This window comes from Lolium rigidum, chromosome 3, assembly GCF_022539505.1.
Source record: "Lolium rigidum isolate FL_2022 chromosome 3, APGP_CSIRO_Lrig_0.1, whole genome shotgun sequence".
Taxonomy (NCBI): domain Eukaryota; kingdom Viridiplantae; phylum Streptophyta; class Magnoliopsida; order Poales; family Poaceae; genus Lolium; species Lolium rigidum.
In genome coordinates, this window is record NC_061510.1 from 230,916,228 (window position 1) to 230,933,378 (window position 17,151).

A 17,151-nucleotide genomic window follows, 5' to 3' on the forward strand; every position below is an offset into this window, starting at 1 on the left:
GGACATGGTTGATGATTACTTAGATTATACTACAAAAGAATAACTTTTGAAGAACATGTTGATTTAGAAATAGTAAGTACTTTAAATAGGAACTAGGGCTTCTATGGTTTGATTAACATTTGTACTTCAAAAAGAATAACTTTTGAAGAACAGGTTAATAAGAATAAGAACTACTAAACATAGGAGCTATGGCTTTCTAGGGTTTACTATTGGATTTATTTAGTTCACTAATAGGAACTAGTTGGGTTCTTTAAGTAGAATGAGTTTATATGTAGCAAGTATTGATAGGGTTATTACCATGGTTTCTCATATACATCATATTAAAGGATGGTTATTAAGTTGGTTCCATAGGTTTGCTATTAGGTTTACTATGGCTTCATATTTGCTTTACCAAATAATCTCTAATGGTTTCTAAGCTAAGTGGCTTATCATTTCCTAAGTAGGGTTTAGTGGAATAGAAGCATGTGTTGGGTATTACTACATAAGGTTGGTACTAGGGTTTATCTTATGGTTCTACTAGGGTTTAATGATTGAGGTTTATTCTAATGGTGTGGTATAATGGAGTGGTGATCAATGGTACTAATCCAATTAACAAGCTAGTGTTTGCATCTAGGTGGCACTAGTGAATCATATAGGTTTAAACTAAGAATATGGACATGAAATGATAATCTCATGTGACTTGGTTTTATGATAGTAGATCATAAGCATGCATTCACTGGTCATATATTATGGTTCTCTATGTAAGGGGAAATTCACATGATCACATGTGATAAGCAATTAGGGTTTTAGGGTTAAAACATTTTTAAATGATTACATAAAATAATGGGATCAAGATTCTTGTTTATATTAGAATTAGGGTTTCTAAATTTTGATTTCATTATTAACATGATAATTACTAAATTGAAGAGAGAAGTAATAATGGATTTAACACTCTATTATTTTCAAAAGACTTAAACATGATAAATACTATTAGGGTTTAGGGTTTTAATTAATATTTGAAGTATTGATCAATTAGAATTTTCATATGATTAAACATAATCGTCAAGAAATATTTGTTGTTTTATATGGCGTCTTAAGGTGAAGTAATATTTAATATTTTCTTCATGTGAAGAATTGAAACAAGAATTTATCTATTTAGTTTTTGGTTTTAATAGTTCAAGATTTAAAATTTGGTCTTCTAAAATTTTAGAGGAAATTCATATTGATGTTCTTTTAAACTTTAAGTATTTGTTTTCTATTTTATTTATTTATAAAGGTCATTTTCTGATACTTAATTCTATTTATTGTTTTTCTTTTTATCTTCTTAAATGTTTAAAAGGTTTTTCTTTTCTAAAAAAATTTGACCCAATGGTTTATTGGGTTGGCCCAATGGCCTGGCCAACCAGGTCCGGCCCAACCTGGTTGGGTTAGGTCGAGTGGACCGGATCCGTCTGGCCACCGACCCCCATCGCTCTCTCCCATCTCTCTGTCTTCTCGTTCGCACTCGCATTCTCCTCGAGCTCCTGGCGATGGCGTTGCATCGCCGCTCGCCGCCGGCTGCTCCCTGTCCTCTTTGGCACCGGTGAGTTAGGGCTTTTGGTCGCCCCTCCATGAGCTACCACCTCCCCTTGGTTAATTTGACCGCGGTGGTCTCTAGCGGTCGCGTCTGACCCCGGAACCCTAGCTCCGCCTTCTGTATGTCCGGCCATCGCCGGCCGCTCCTGTCCTTGCCGTCGACCGACGCGGATCCACCACGAATTCCCTCGTCAACACTCTCGCCATGACGCCGCCCTGTGCTAACCCTAGCTGCTGCCGGTGGTTCTGGCCATCGCCGGCCTCGGCGAGCACCGCCATCTGCGGTCGCGCCGCTTCTCTGGCTGCTCCCGCACGTCGACGAGCTGCTGCTCTGGCGTGGTCGCCCGCGCCTCCGCTCCTTGCTGTCATTCGACCTCATTACTGACCACTACCTCGGTGTCCCTCTTTGGCTCGCCATGATCTGACGGTGGTGATGGTTCTGGTCGTGTGTCGACCACGGTCTCGACGCCGACGGGACAGCTACTGGTGTGCAACCCCGGCGTCAACGACCCTGGCTACTCTCTACTGCACGGTGAGCTATACCCCTCCTCTCTCTCTCTCTGTATTCTCTATATCTCTAAAGTTGTTGGCCAAACATTTGGGTGTGCTTGACCCGATTGCTGCATGTCCATGGTGATTATCAAATGATACTACTGTTAGATGATCTAGTGTCGTATGCTCGATTCAATTGCCTACTAGCTGTTTGTACTATGTTGGTATCTCACTTTGGATGATTTGCTCACTCTATGACTGAGGAAACTGAACTTGTACATTTCAGTCAGTTGAAGTAATTCAGCTATACTCCTGTGTACCTTATTACTGAATTTGGAAATATAAGAGGCATTTATATTTGCTTGTAGATTGATGCTTGGTTTGGTGGCTTGCTTATGAGCTTGGATTTATACTTATATTGCTGTGTTGTAACTTTGGTACTACTTGGTTGGTCAGAAACATTTCCTGGACAGTATGTAACCTTATGTAATTGCTCTACTGGATGCTATATTCTTGTGATGCCTCTGTTTGGAATTGCTGTACCAACCCAGGCATACATGACTGGTTATGTCGCTTTTGCTGAAGGATGCATTATATATTTACTTGATTCTTTGGCCCTGCCTGTGATGCAAAGGCTGAGGCACAAATTTATTTGATAAGAACAGATACTGCTTGTGCCTTAAGTTCTCTGTGATGAATTTGAATAGCACTTCTATTCAAGACTGAGAGAAAACAATCCCTCCAATCCTCCTAGATAGAATCTGGTGGAAAGGTAGTTGGATTGGTTGTGTGTGTATTATTTCCCTTTTTCCCCTTATTGATGTGCTCATGCAAAACTAAGAACAGATGCTATGCTTAATTTGTTGCCTAAAAACCTGCTGTTGGAGAGTCACTTTATCTTGCTTGATGTTGATCTGGCTTTGTTGCTGATCTTGGCTTCCACCTCCTCCATGAGCTGTGCCTGCTCCTCCTGGGCTCTTTTTTTCACCATGGTTTTCCTTGCAACTTTGGCTATGATCTTGATACTGATTTCCTAAATGGTTAACTGGTTTGTGGATGAAGAACAATTGCTGTTCTTGGGAATTTTCTTGGTCTGGCGATGGATGGAATAGAAGTGTGGTGCTTAGGCAATGGTGTGCTGCAAGTAATATGCTTATATACCATGCTCTCTTGCTGTCCTTGGTTGACAACACACACATGCAGAACCTAGGTGTGAGCTGCTTTGCTTTTGTAGTGCTGGGCTGTTAGTTGTGTGTGTGACAGCACACAGTGTGCATGTTGTGATTGTGCTGCTTGCGAGATGACATCATACGATTGTACAAGTTCCCATATTGGTTTGCTTTTCCTCTAGTGCAAGGCATGGCTGGTTCATCTTTATCCCTTGCCTGACCATGCTATTATGTACTTTCCAGTATTCAATCCTATTGGCTGCTAGTATGTTGTCTTTGCATTATAACTTTGTGGGATTAAGCTGTGTGGCTAATGATTATTCATCTTGACCATCTAATGTCAATGGTGAATTACTTTATTTAAATCATGTGGCTTGTTTAAATAGGAACTTGGCTAGGTTAGAGGGATTAATTGATTGCCTTTGTTGCCTAAAATAAGTGGATCAAATATTGTTGCCCTTTTCTCTTATTTGACATGGATCAAATATTGTCACTTGTCCATGTTGCTGTTTACTCATTGATGCCTAATGATATAGAATGATCCATTGATCCCTCTTATGATCCAGAGATGATATATAATTCCCAAAGTTGCCTATAAACTGAAATTGATCCCTCTAATCCACAACTTAGATATTAGGACAAGTTTCTAATATCTAGTAGTCGAGTTCCGATATCAAAATGCCTCATCTTTGATGATGGCGACATTTTAACCATAACACCATTTGTTTTCCTTTTGTCATTGCTTTATTTTTCTTTTGCAGGAAAAGAATAAGAAGATTGGGAGATATTTGGAAGATGAAGATTTAGTTTAGGATTTTCCCTTTATTACTTTTGTAATCTTCTATTTCTTTTCTAACATGTAATATTCAACAAATGTTGTAAATGAAATACTTATGTGAAATATTATTTGTAATATTTGATCCTCCTTTCTACTTATATTTAATTTGTATTTATATAATTGTTTAGAATTCAAATTCCAATTCAATATCTTGTTTGAATTCTGTCTTCCATATTTGAATTTGAATTCAAACTATTTCCCTCGAAAACATAATAAATCAACAAAGGTCCTGTCGAAATTTATCGCACTTGTGTGGATGACACACATCAATTCCATCGACACAAGAGAAACCTCGATCACTTTGGGTTTTAGATGAACGCGCGAAAATCCCCCGGATTTTCTATGCATGAATGCAATGCACACTCTCGTGTTCTCTCTTTTTCTTGCCTCTAAACCTGGGATATTACACCATGCCACCTAGACGATGTCGGACGGTCATCACCATCCACGAGGCCTAGGGCACTTTAGTATGGTGCAATTGGTGTTGGTGCCATGCTATGATGTATGGTTCCTCGCCGGTGGCATCATACAACTTTAGCGGAATAATCCCCATACCCACGGTTGGACTATCCAAACCCTTGACCCCGACTCGTTTTCTTCTCTTTCGACCCTGGCCGCCCCTCTCTCGCCATCTCACTCCCCTTCTTTTTGTCCGATTAGTTTCGTGGGGTTGTATGATTTTTGTCACAAATGGTCAAACCCTAGATCTTGCATTTGGAGGGTTGATTGCTCATGTATTGACCAATGATGGTTGGTGTGATGGTTATGAAGCATTAGGTGTAGGAATTGTAGGTTAGGGTTACAGTTTTGTAAGATTTAGTGGGCCACTTTATATCAAAAGTGGCATGACTTGTTTGATATTGTTTATTAGGAAAGCTTTTGTTATCGGTTACATAATTATCGTTGATGCATTTCGGTTGTTGTCATTGTTTTTAAGATGGCGAGAATCTTAAATGTTCATCATTTGGACATGGCGGCTATCTTGAAAGGCAATGCCGAGTGTGTTGATGCGGAGGCGGTAGTCATGGTGTTCGTCACTAGTCCTACCTATGCCAAGGTTGTGGAAAGAGTGAGGATGGCTCTGAAGTGGATGGGGCCAAGTGATGCATGTGAATTGGTTGGAAGGTATAATGTTAGGTTCTCACATCACGATCGCTTGAAGATAATGCCTGTTGACTCCGAGTTAAATTGGATGAGTACAAGGAGATTATGGTGGGCTCCCAAGATAAATCTCATATATTTGCCACAAGGAAGATTGGTGCTCGGTTGAACATTGACTTGAACCGACATGCTTTTCCAGGTGCTCGAGATGAGTTATTTGAGGACCATAGTGACTCAGGGTGGGCATTCGGTTTTAACCGAAATTTCGGTTCGGTTTTTGCGGTTTTTGAACAAATTCGGTTTTCAAAAATGGTAACCGAAATTGGCATGAAAATTTAGGAAACCGAAGATTCGGTTAACCGACAAATTCGGTTCGGTTTTCGGTTAAAACCGAATGAACCTACTCACTTGAACAAATAGTAGGCATCACCGAAGAAAGCAAGTAGTGATTGACATATCAACACAAAAAGCATCAACTACGCAAGAAATCGACAAATGAGCACCAATCGTGAAGGGATGCTATTTGGTAGGCTGCGGCACTCGTGGTACGGGTGTATCACTCGTGAGCGATTAAAAGGGGTAGCTAAGACTTCGAGCGACGTGTTCTATTATGCGGGCTTCACGCTATATTCGAAAAAGCTAGTACATCAAAGACCAAAGTCATACATTGAATGAACGATTTTTGGAACATCAAACGCAATTGGGTTTCTATGGAATGATCGGTTTATGCACAAATTGATGGTAGATTACTCAATTCGGTCTATTCGGTCTTGTTCGGTTGGTGGGGCTGAAAACCGAATTCTACCAAATTTAATTCGGTTAGTATAAATGGAAACCGAAAAAATAGCGTTTAATGGAAAAAACCGAGATTTCGGTTAGTTCGGTTTCGGCTTCGGTTCGGTTTTCGGTTTCACGGTTTTTATGCCCACCCTGAATAGTGACGATGTTTACGACACTTCAATCAGCCAACCTCCAATGAGTTCGGGTCGCAATATGAAGCGGCACTCCATCGCGGGTAGATCCATGCTCCACACCATAACACCGTCCCGAGTGGTGCCACACTTACGCCCCGCGGCTACCGACGACAGCCACGCATGGTGCTGCCTGGGGCGGCGTCGTGCTATGGAGCTTGGATCCATCTGGTACACCATACAAAAAGGTTATTCGGTGTTTTTTTGGGAAATCAGGATATTCTATGCTGAATTCCCAACAGTGGTCAGTTTTGTCAATTTTGTCCCGAGCTCACAAGCTCCCCTTCTTGATCTGATCCAATTGTCTTTCCTGCCTGCCTTGCTTTACCACAAAGGTCCCAGGTTAGCAGCCCGTTTAACAAAACATCTTTAAACATGCGCCACATCAGAAACAATACTGACTTGGGGCATCTAAAAATGTTTTCAAAGAATTGGCAACTTCAGGGTATAACCTAGACCAAATTTCACTACAGGCTCCCGAGGCTCAAAGTTAAGTGTGAAACTGGATTTCTTTTACATCTCAGCAAGCAAAACTAGAGAAATACTGGTGACTGACTGGTGAGTTCAGTCAGATCCATCGTAATAATTGTAGTTGTCACAATCCACCCATGGAGCTACATAATCATGCATGTTCAAATTAAACTAGGGAACAAAAAACAGACTAAATCATTGAGGCTGGTGCATTCATGATCCCTCAACTCAGCTCAATTCAACTAAAAAATGTTCATTATTGGTTCTATAACACAATGCATCCTTCCAAATAAGCAAAATCTTATCATGCTCTTCCATCTGATGAGCAACAAAGCGACCGCCGATTCATCAACACACAATGTCATTCATATAGAAACAATCATGCTGCTACATCTGAGATATGTCTTGGCGATTCATTCATTCCCATGATAATTTCCTGTGGTAGAACCACTCGGATGGGTTGATGGTGGATAGGCCGCTGGAGGTGACAAGGTCATAGGGTGAGTCCTCCGCGAACTCAGTCGGCATCGCCTTCCAGTGCAGGCATGGATCCCACTCTGCCTCCTTGAGGATCGTCAGGATCTCTTCCACAACTATATTGCTCCCCTCTTCTGATAAATGCAGCCCATCCCTGGAAATTCAGTCATTGCTTACTTTGTGTACACATGTTCCTCTTCAGATACTTGTAATATATAACAAGAGAGAAATGACAAGCTAGAGATGGATTCGAACTCACGTAAAGCATGCCGTCGCCCAGTCATCTCGTTTCTGTATGGCGTTATAAAGATCAACCACCTTGATGTCCATCTCTTTGGATACAGATATGCAGGCTTCAGAGTAGAGACGGCAAGTTTCATTGGTTCGCACGATCTCACTCAGCGCAGTGCTTGTAGATTTTCGGAGCAGCTCCTCGTTGAGCGGTGGGCAGCTTAGGAAGATCACACGAGTCTTGTCGGAAAGACTCTTGAGGTGCTCGGCTATCTTCCTCATGTTGTCTATGTACTCCTCAAGCGGCACATGAGGTCCAAGCCCGGAAGGGTGGGGAGCGATCGAATCATTGCCACCAAGGTAAACTACTACCAAGCTAGGTTGTACTGCTGAATCCTAATTAACAAAGAGGAGTTGCAACCAGTCAGCAACTTGCCAGAAAAAAGAGTTCACTGTGCAAGTTCAAATTACCAGACTGGCAGAGGGGATCTAAACAGAAATTATAAATTAGCAGGTTGGTCTAAGGAGACAATGGGATAACCTTGGGGAAAACTTTGTCCATGACTTGAAGAGCCCGCCTTGAGTTCCACGCAATATACCCTCTGAGAACAATATCAGCCTGAATGAGTTGAAGATAAACACATATTAGTCAAGTCAGATAACAACTGTTATAGTTTCAGAAGTTCCCAAACAGTTTTCAGAAGTGTTCTTACAAGGTATCACGGTACTACCATTTATTCCTTATAACTTTCTTGCATTTTTCACACAGTTTTACATCTACACGTTTGACAATACTAGATGCAGTCTGTTGAAAATAGCCCAAGCATAGAAGTAAAACTTGGAACTGTCTCTGCTTTTTGCGTCGTTTTCATATATAATCCAAATGTTTCTGACTACCTGCTTTCCCGAGAAAAGAGATATTCCAACATACAGCTGTAGGCCTACATCAAGTCAGACAAGAAAATATAAAACAGGGCAACTTTATTATAGTGATGTGTGCTTTTCCAAAAGATATCATATAGCCTTGCTACCCACCCAGCTCAGCTCAATTCCATGTAAGTGTGTTGTGTAAAATGGAACCATGGAAATATTCTGTTAAAGAGAAGCAAATAGAGCATAGCATCCGACATGGTTAAAGAAAACAGCAGGTGAACAAAATCATATGATCATATGATCTAGCAATTCTCACTTCAACCGAGAAAAAAATCTTCAAAAACAACAAATCTAGATGCGCAAATTGTGTGGTTGATCTCAGCTAGTTTGTACGATAATATGGTGAATCAAAAAGGAATGTGTTGGCTGTCAGATTTAGGGAAATCGAAGTGCATAATATAATATAAAGGAAGACCGTCATATAAAAACAGAGAATGTTTGTATGGAAGGAGTTGAATATCCGTTCGAGCGGCTACCTAGGTAAGCTAGATTACTCCGATTTCCTAAACGAGCGATCCAATTCTCATCTTGGTTAGGCCAGCCGGTAGGATTTGAAGTTAGTCGGCATCGCGGTCGCAATCAGAAATTTAGAATCACACAGCAATTAACACGAGGAAGGGGAAGAAGTTACCTTGCGGGCGTAGATGTCGGCGAGGGTGGCTCCCCATCCGCCGTTGCTGAAGCTGTACTGCACGATGGAGGAGCCGAAGAGCACGAACACCGGCCGGTCATTCATGTCCGGCGGACTGGCGGCGTGCAGATGTTGATTCGATCTGACCTAGACTTGGCTGCTGCCGGCGCTGGACGGCCGGAAAGGAACCAACTGAATTAGGGTCCAGGCCCTCTCCTTGTGTCCCGTGTGTTTTTGGGGTGGAGCTGGTGGCAGCAGAGCACTACTACTATTCTTCTACTACTACAAGTAGCGCCATTGGAGTGTAGTGGAGTACGGTGCTCTTAAAGGAAGAATGGAAAGGGAGCATCAAGAAACAGTGAGCTGAGATTTCTAGGTGGGATGTTGTATTGTACTACTACGTACTACCCGTTGTAGTTGCATCCACATCACATCAAGAAACAGATTATTATTGTGATTGAATCATATCCTCACTAATCAATCCCATAAAGACTCTGACCACTGCGGTGCATAACTCCTGGTGCTAATCCAGCTCTCAGCGTCACCGATCGGTCGCCTCTGCTCACCAGTGTCATGCATGATTTGGCTCAGTTTGCAGCGGAAAATGAAAGAAAATTAGTTGCACGACCACGTGGTACGAGCAACCATTCATTTCGTCGCCTCCGTCTCTCCAACAACCTCCATCGGCCATGCATCTATGCTTGCTCAGTCAGCGCCGCCCATCACTTCAGCGCCACATTCAATCCCAACACACACCAGCAGTTGCAGCTGCAAGATCATTTACTCGCCTGCCTCCTCCCACCATCCTCTGCATGCTCGCCCTCTCCACATTAAATTGTATAAACCATTTATTGGGCCTATCGGAGCCACGCATCTGCATCTAGGGACTACTACAGCTTTACTACTCTCCCTCCATGGAAATTTAGTATTGCTCCAAATGGGACCAAACCAACGGTGCAACTTTTGCCATTTTTATAACATGGAAAGTTTAGTAGAGTAATTGGGGCATCTCAAGGGCGCCCTCCATGGCAAATAAGAGCATCTCCAGTCGCGTCTCCCAAACCGTGCCAGATTGAGCGTTTGGGGGACGTATTTCGTTCGTGTCGCGTTCGGGAGATGTCGCTCCCTAGCCGCGTTCCCCAAACGCCGCCCCCAAACATTAAAAATACTTTTTTTGCATTTTTATTTCAATTTTCACAAACTAATACATAATTGGGAACGTGGTTTACACAAAGACATAGTTTCGAACATGGTTTTCCACAAACTAATACATAGTTTGAACCATGGTGGACACAAATATAAAATATTGCAAAAAACTAAATCTAACTAGGCCGTGCATCGAAGGTTTCATGTGTTCGCTGCTAAGAAAGAACACTCGAGGGCACACCCAGTCACCCAAACTGGAAAATCCAGCAGGAGGATGGTGCCCTTGTTGGTTCTACCGATGAGACGAACATCCAGAAACTTTCGTGCACGTATTCGCTGCGAAGAAACAACACTCTTCGCCATCAGTCGTCCTCCTCGTCGGTGTTGTCGCCGTGGTAGTCCCGGCGGCAACGCATCTCGTCGAAGACCTTGACGCTCATGTCCCTGTCGCCGAAGTAGGAGAACAGGAGGATGAAGCCGGCTTCGAGGCTGTGGTGGCGCACGAACTTCTCCCAGCCGATGTTGACGTACATATTGCCGCGCGCGTCGTAGATCACGTCGACGATCCACCGGTAGTAGTCGCACGAAGCCTCCCGTAGATGCATCGTGCGCGGGCAGTCGTCGCCGGCGACGTACTTGGTGAAGGAGTCCGGCAGCCTCTGGATGCCGCCTGGGTCGCCCTTGAGGAGAGGACGAACTCGAACAGCACGCCCGGCTCCACGTCCATCTCCGACGATGAAGACGACGGCGTGGCAGGCGACAGCGAGCGTGCGGCTCTACCGCGGCCACGACCACGACCACGAGCTCGGCCTCCGCCTCTACCAGACATGGCGTCGACTCTTGTTGAGATGGTGGCGGCTAGGGTTGGGGAGAGAGGCGCTAGGGTTTGTGTGTGAGAGGGACGATGAGAGGTGATGACCCACAAGTATAGGGGGTGTATCGTAGTATCTTCGATAAGTAAGAATGTCGATCCCAACGAGGAGCAGAAGGTGTTGACAAGCAGTTTCGATGAAGGATTCACTGTAAATGCTCACAGACAAGTATTCGGGGGTTTTGATGTAACAGATGAAATAAGTACGAGTAAGTAAAATGCGAGAGAAATAATTGCAGCGAGTGTCCCAATCCTTTTTAGCACAAAGGACAAGCCGGTTTGTTTACTTATAATGACCAAACGTTCTCGAGGACATACGGGATTTTAGTCTAGTGCTTTCGCTACATACGGCTAAATAATCTTCATTGTTATGATAAGTGTTGTGTGGGTGAACCTATGCTAATGTACCGCCCTTCCTAGGACTAAATACATACTTGTGATTATACCCCTTGCAAGCATCCGCAACTACAAGAAAGTAATTAAGAATAAATCTAACCACAGCCTTAAACTGCGAGATCCTGCGATCCCTCCTGCATCGATATACCAACGGGGGTTTAGGTTTCGTCACTCCGGCAACCCCGCAATTAGCAAACGAATACAAGATGCATTCCCCTAGGCCCATAAATGGTGAAGTGTCATGTAGTCGACGTTCACATGACACCACTAGAAGAATAACACCACAACTTAAATATCACACCATTGAATATTACTCAACCATAGTTCGCTACTAACATTTAGACTTCACCCATGTCCTCAAGAACTAAACGAACTACTCACGAGACATCATATGGAACATGATCGAGAGGTGATATGATGATGAATAACAATCTGAACATAAACTTGGTTCAATGGTTTCACTCAATAGCATCAACAACAAGTATAGATCGATACGGGAGAGTTTCCCCTATCAAACAATCAAGATCAAACCCAAATTGCTACGGCGGTGACGAGGTCGCTGCGGAGGAGATGGCGGTGATGATGGTGGAGATGATGATGATGATGATGATGGTGATGATGTCCGGCTCGATGTCGGTGACGATGGCGTCGATTTCCCCCTCCCGGAGGGATTTCCCCGGCGGATTCCTGCCCGCCGGAGAGCTCTTTTCTCTCTGGTGTTCTCCGCCCCGCAGAGGCGGCTGTAACTCTTCGTGAGGTACCCTCTGTGGCTTAGGTCTTCGGGACGAAGGGTTTCGCGAAGAAAAGGAGGCGAAAGGGGTCGTGGGCCCTCCACACCACATGGCGGCGCGGCCAGGGCCTGGGCCGCGCCGCCCTAGGGTGTGGGCCCACCACAGCTCCTCCTGGCTCCTCCTTCGGCTTCCTTCGTCATCTTGAAAAATAGGATTTTTGGTATAATTCCCTTCCACGAGTTGATCTTCCGAAATATTGCGTTCTAACGGTGCTTTTTCCAGCGGAATCACGGCTCCGGTGTTCGATCCTCCAATAATGATGAAACATGCAAAATAGATGAAATAACATAAGTATTGTGTCCCAATATGAAATATATCAATGAATAACAGACAAATTATGATATAAAATAGTGATGCAAATTGGACGTATCAACTCCCCCCAAGCTTAGACTTCGCTTGTCCCCAAGCGAAACTGAACTCAATAGACATGACCACATGTTTATGGAGTGAAGAGTCGATATATAAAATACGGACAAGAAGCATCATATTCATTCACACAAGACAATATAGTAAACAACTTCCTCATATAACTCAACTTGAAACAAGTATAAGGTAATCACAAATAAAGGCGCATAAAAAAATCATAATTGGTGATGGCAAACTTTGTTCTTGGTCAGAGAACATTTAACAAATTATACTTATCTATTGAGCATCGCTCTCATATTCAAAAGCTTATGGTAAACTTGCATACTCAATCATATTAATCATTGATGGCTTTCAAAGATATATTCATTCAGATAAAACTTGTACTAAACAAGGAAGAATAAAAGACATGATGTAGCAAATCACAATATAATGGTTTGATCACAACTACTCAAATGCTTGCTTGAGATGGAGAGAAATAGGTTTACTTGACTCAACATAAAGTAAAAGACAGGCCCTTCGCAGAGGAAGCGAGGGATTAAATCATGTGCTAGAGCTCTTTCAGTTTTGAAATCATATAGAGATAATAAAAGTAACATTTTGAGAGGTGTTTGTTGTTGTCAACGACTGGTAGCGGGTACTCTAACCCCCTTGCCAGACAACCTCCTAAGAGCGGCTCCCATAATATTTTCCTTTTGTGTGGCACTCCTTCCAACCTTTCTTTCACAAACCATGGCTAACCGAATCCTCGGGTGCACTGCCAACAATCTCATACCATGAAGGAGTGCCTTTTTATTTTAGCTTTATGATGATGATGACACTCCCCCCAACCTTTGCTTACACAAGCCATGGCTAACCGAATCCTTCCGGTGCCAGTCCATCAATCACATACCATGGAGGAGTGTCTATTTAGTTTAATTAATTTGGGACTGGGAATCCCATTGCCGGCTCTTTTTGCAAAATTATTGGATAAGCGGATGAAGCCACTAGTCCATTGGTGGAAATTGCCCAACAAGATTGAAAGATAAAACACCACATACTTCCTCATGAGCTATGAAACATTGACACAAATAAGAGATACTAAGTTTTGAATTGTTTAAAGGTAGCACATGAAGTATTTACTTGGAATGGCAGAAAATACCATGTAATAGGTAGGTATGGTGGACACAAATAACATAGGTTTGGTTGAAGGTTTGGATGCACGAGAAGTATTCCCTCTCAGTACAGGTCTTTGGCTAGCAAGGTTAATTAGCAAGCATAAGAGTCGAGGAAAACAAACAAATATACATATGATAGAAACAATCATGTATCTTCCTTGTAAGCACAAACAATTTTAACTTCAGAATAATGAGCTATGAGCTAACAAGAAAGACAATGAAACATCTACATTTATTTCTCTTTTCTATTTAAACCTCAAAGTGTTGTTGCTATTGACCAATGCTAAGTTTGCCAAAACCAAATAGATTTTTTCAATGCTCCCAAAGTGATACCAATACTAACAACAAGATGAATCATAGAGATTGCAAACTAAAATAAGATGTGCAATATGTAAATGATAAGACTTCTCATTAATATTCCATATCGATAACTCACACCAAGGGATACATAGACAACTAAAGGAGAGATACTTCCAAACGCAACCCATCTTATACGATAACTTCCCTATTCATGATATGACACTACTTGACGATAAAAGTAAAAGGTAGTGATAATGTGATACCGCGGCATTCCCCCAAGCTTGGAACAAACCAAGGGGATGCCAATACCGAAGATGAATTACTCCTGAGGAGATGGTGGTGATGAATTCCTGCGCTTCTTAATAAACTCCTTCAACTTCAGTTTCTCAGCTTGACAATTCTGCACTAAGATTCGAAGAGATTCATTGTTATCTGAGGTCGGCGATGACGACCTTGTGACGCGAATCGAGTGGTATTCGATCAATCTTCGGAGACGGCAGTTCTCCTCCTGGAGTATCTCCACTTCTCTTCTTAGAGCCCGATATTGATCACAAAACTCATCAGTAATCCGTAGAACTTCTTCCATCATGGGAAAAGAGTCGAGGCTAAGAGCGGGTGGTAGAGGTCCCTGCAGGTTATGAGAAAAAGAACGTCGAGTGTCAACAGATCCCACCAAGGTTTGCTTGCTCCCTCCGGCTTGCTGATCTTGTCTCGATGGCACCTCCTTCACTTCTTCCTCTGAAAGCCCCTTGCCCTTGTTCTTGGAGACCATGGTGCTTCTAGACTAAAAACGAGATCTGGCGAAACAACTCGAAACAAAACACGTCGAGAACACGATATACGGACCTCCAGGGGTCCGGGGGATTATATAGCAAAAATTTTCTCGACAAAAGGAAAGTACCAGATCGAACCAGAGTCGGAAAGGGGCGACGGGGCGGCCAAACCATAGGTCGGCGCGGGCCCTGGCTAGGCCGCGCCGGCCTATGGTGCCACGCCCTCGTGCGTCCTTTCCACTCCGTTTCGAACTCGTAATTTCTCATATTTTCCAAAAACGGCGAAAATATTGTTCGGAAAGTAAATTGCGTACTTTTCATTACCGATCTTGTTACTTATTCAAAGTCGAGTTACGGCGGATCTGTCAATTTGTCCTTTGATGAAAGCTTCCGGTGTTTCCACTTGAATAATATCAACATCAACATTATAAGAGTCACCCGAGATATAATGCTTGAGTCTTTGTCCATTCACCACTTGCGTAGCATTGCCTTGGAGAGAGCTAATCTTGATTGCTCTCGAGCGATACACCTCCTCGACAACATATGGTCCTTCCCATTTCGAGAGTAATTTCCCTGCAAAGAATGCGAGACGAGACCGATACAATAGGACTTTATCCCCAATATTAAACTCTCTTTTGATGATCCTCTTATCATGCCATTTTTTAACTTTTTCTTTAAAGAGTTTAGCATTTTCATAAGCTTCACTTCTCCATTCATCTAGAGAACTTAATTGTAGCAACCTCTTATCACCGGCAAGTTTAGGATCTTTATTTAATTCTCTAACAGCCCCTATAAGCTTTGTGTTCTAGCTCTAAGGGTAAATGACAAGCTTTTCCGTAAACCATTTTATAAGGTGACATTCCCATGGGGTTTTTATAAGCAGTTCTATAAGCCCATAGTGCATCCTTCAATTTACTAGCCCAATTCTTTCTAGTTTTATTAACGGTCTTTTGCAAAATAGATTTAATCTCTCTATTTGATAATTCTACTTGACCACTAGTTTGAGGATGATAAGCGGAAGCAATTCTATGATTAATACCATACCTAGCAAGAGTTTTTCTGAAACCTCCATGAATAAAATGAGAACCTCCATCAGTCATAATATATCTAGGTACTCCAAATCTAGGAAAAATAATATCTAAAAGCATTTTTAAAGAGGTCTCACCATCAGCACTTTTTGTAGGTATGGCTTCCACCCATTTAGTAACATAATCAATAGCAACAAGTATATGCGTGTTACCTTTCGAAGAGGGAAAAGGTCCCATGAAGTCAAATCCCCAACAATCAAACGGTTCAATAACAAGAGTATAATTCATAGGCATTTCATTGCGTCTGGAGATATTACCAACCCTTTGGCATTCATCACAAGATAAAATAAATTTTCTCGCATCCTTGAAGAGAGTTGGCCAATAAAAACCTGATTGTAGAACTTTTTGCGCGGTTCTTTCTCCGGCGTGATGTCCTCCATAAGCACTACCATGACATTTACTCAATATCTCTTGTTGTTCATATTCGGGGACACATCTTCGCATAATACCATCCACTCCTTCTTTATATAAGTGTGGGTCATCCCGGAAATAATGCCTCAAATCATAAAAGAATTTCCTCCTTTGCTTTGAGCTGAAAAGGTTGGAGGCAAGTACTTGGAAACAATAAAGTTAGCATAATCGGCATACCAAGGACTGTCTCGCGAGCTCACCTTTATTACGGCCAATTGTTCATTTGGAAAACTATCATTAACGGGAACAGGATCATAAGCAATATTTTCCAATCTAGACAAGTTATCGGCAACGGGATTATCGGCACCTTTCCTATCTACAATATGTAAATCAAATTCTTGCAAAAGAAGTACCCATCTAATAAGCCTCGGCTTAGCATCTTTCTTTGTCATTAGGTATCTAATTGCGGCATGATCGAGTATGAATAGTAACTTTTGAATCAACAATATAAGATCTAAATTTATCACAAGCAAAAACTACAGCTAATAATTCCTTTTCGGTTGTAGCATAATTTCTTTGAGCGAGCATCAAGAGTTTTACTAGCATAATGAATAACATTCAGTTTTTTATCTACTCGTTGTCCAAGAACGAGCGCCTACGAGCAAAATCACTAGCATCACACATAATTTCAAATGGTAAATTCCAATCGGGAGGTTCAACTATAGGAGCGGTTGTTAAGGCTTTCTTAAGAGTTTCAAAAGCTTCCTTACAATCATCATCAAAAACAAATGGTACATCTTTTTGAAGAAGATTAGTAAGAGGCTTTGAAATCTTGGAGAAATCTTTAATAAACCTCCTATAAAACCCAACATGACCAAGAACACTACGAATACCTTTAACATCCCTCGGATAGGGCATCTTCTCAATTGCTTCAACTTTAGCTCTATCAACTTCAATACCTCTCTCGGAAATTTTATGTCCCAATACAATTCCTTCATTAACCATAAAGTGGCATTTCTCCCAATTAAGAACAAGGTTAGTTTCTTC

General features: G+C 42.2%; 1 protein-coding gene across 1 annotated transcript; it reads right to left on the reverse strand.

The window, feature by feature from the left end:
• Window positions 1-6,780: 6,780 nt before the first annotated feature.
• On the reverse strand, window positions 6,781-9,194 carry LOC124699081 (GDSL esterase/lipase CPRD49-like). Its single transcript, XM_047231449.1, has 4 exons — window positions 8,869-9,194; window positions 7,846-7,923; window positions 7,333-7,700; window positions 6,781-7,227 (listed from the first exon to the last, which is right to left on the reverse strand). The coding sequence occupies exons 1-4, from the start codon at window positions 8,971-8,973 to the stop codon at window positions 7,014-7,016; spliced, it is 765 nt and encodes a 254-aa protein (XP_047087405.1). The 5' UTR covers window positions 8,974-9,194; the 3' UTR covers window positions 6,781-7,013.
• Window positions 9,195-17,151: the final 7,957 nt, after the last annotated feature.

Coding starts and splice junctions, on each gene's coding strand:
- LOC124699081 (XM_047231449.1), bottom strand. CDS start 8,973: ATGAATGACCGGCCGGTGTTCGTGCTCTTCGGCTCCTCCATCGTGCAG. Junction 7,701..7,845: donor TGGACAAAGTTTTCCCCAAG/GTTATCCCATTG, acceptor TTTGTTAATTAG/GATTCAGCAGTACAACCTAG. Junction 7,228..7,332: donor TGGGCGACGGCATGCTTTAC/GTGAGTTCGAAT, acceptor CTGAATTTCCAG/GGATGGGCTGCATTTATCAG.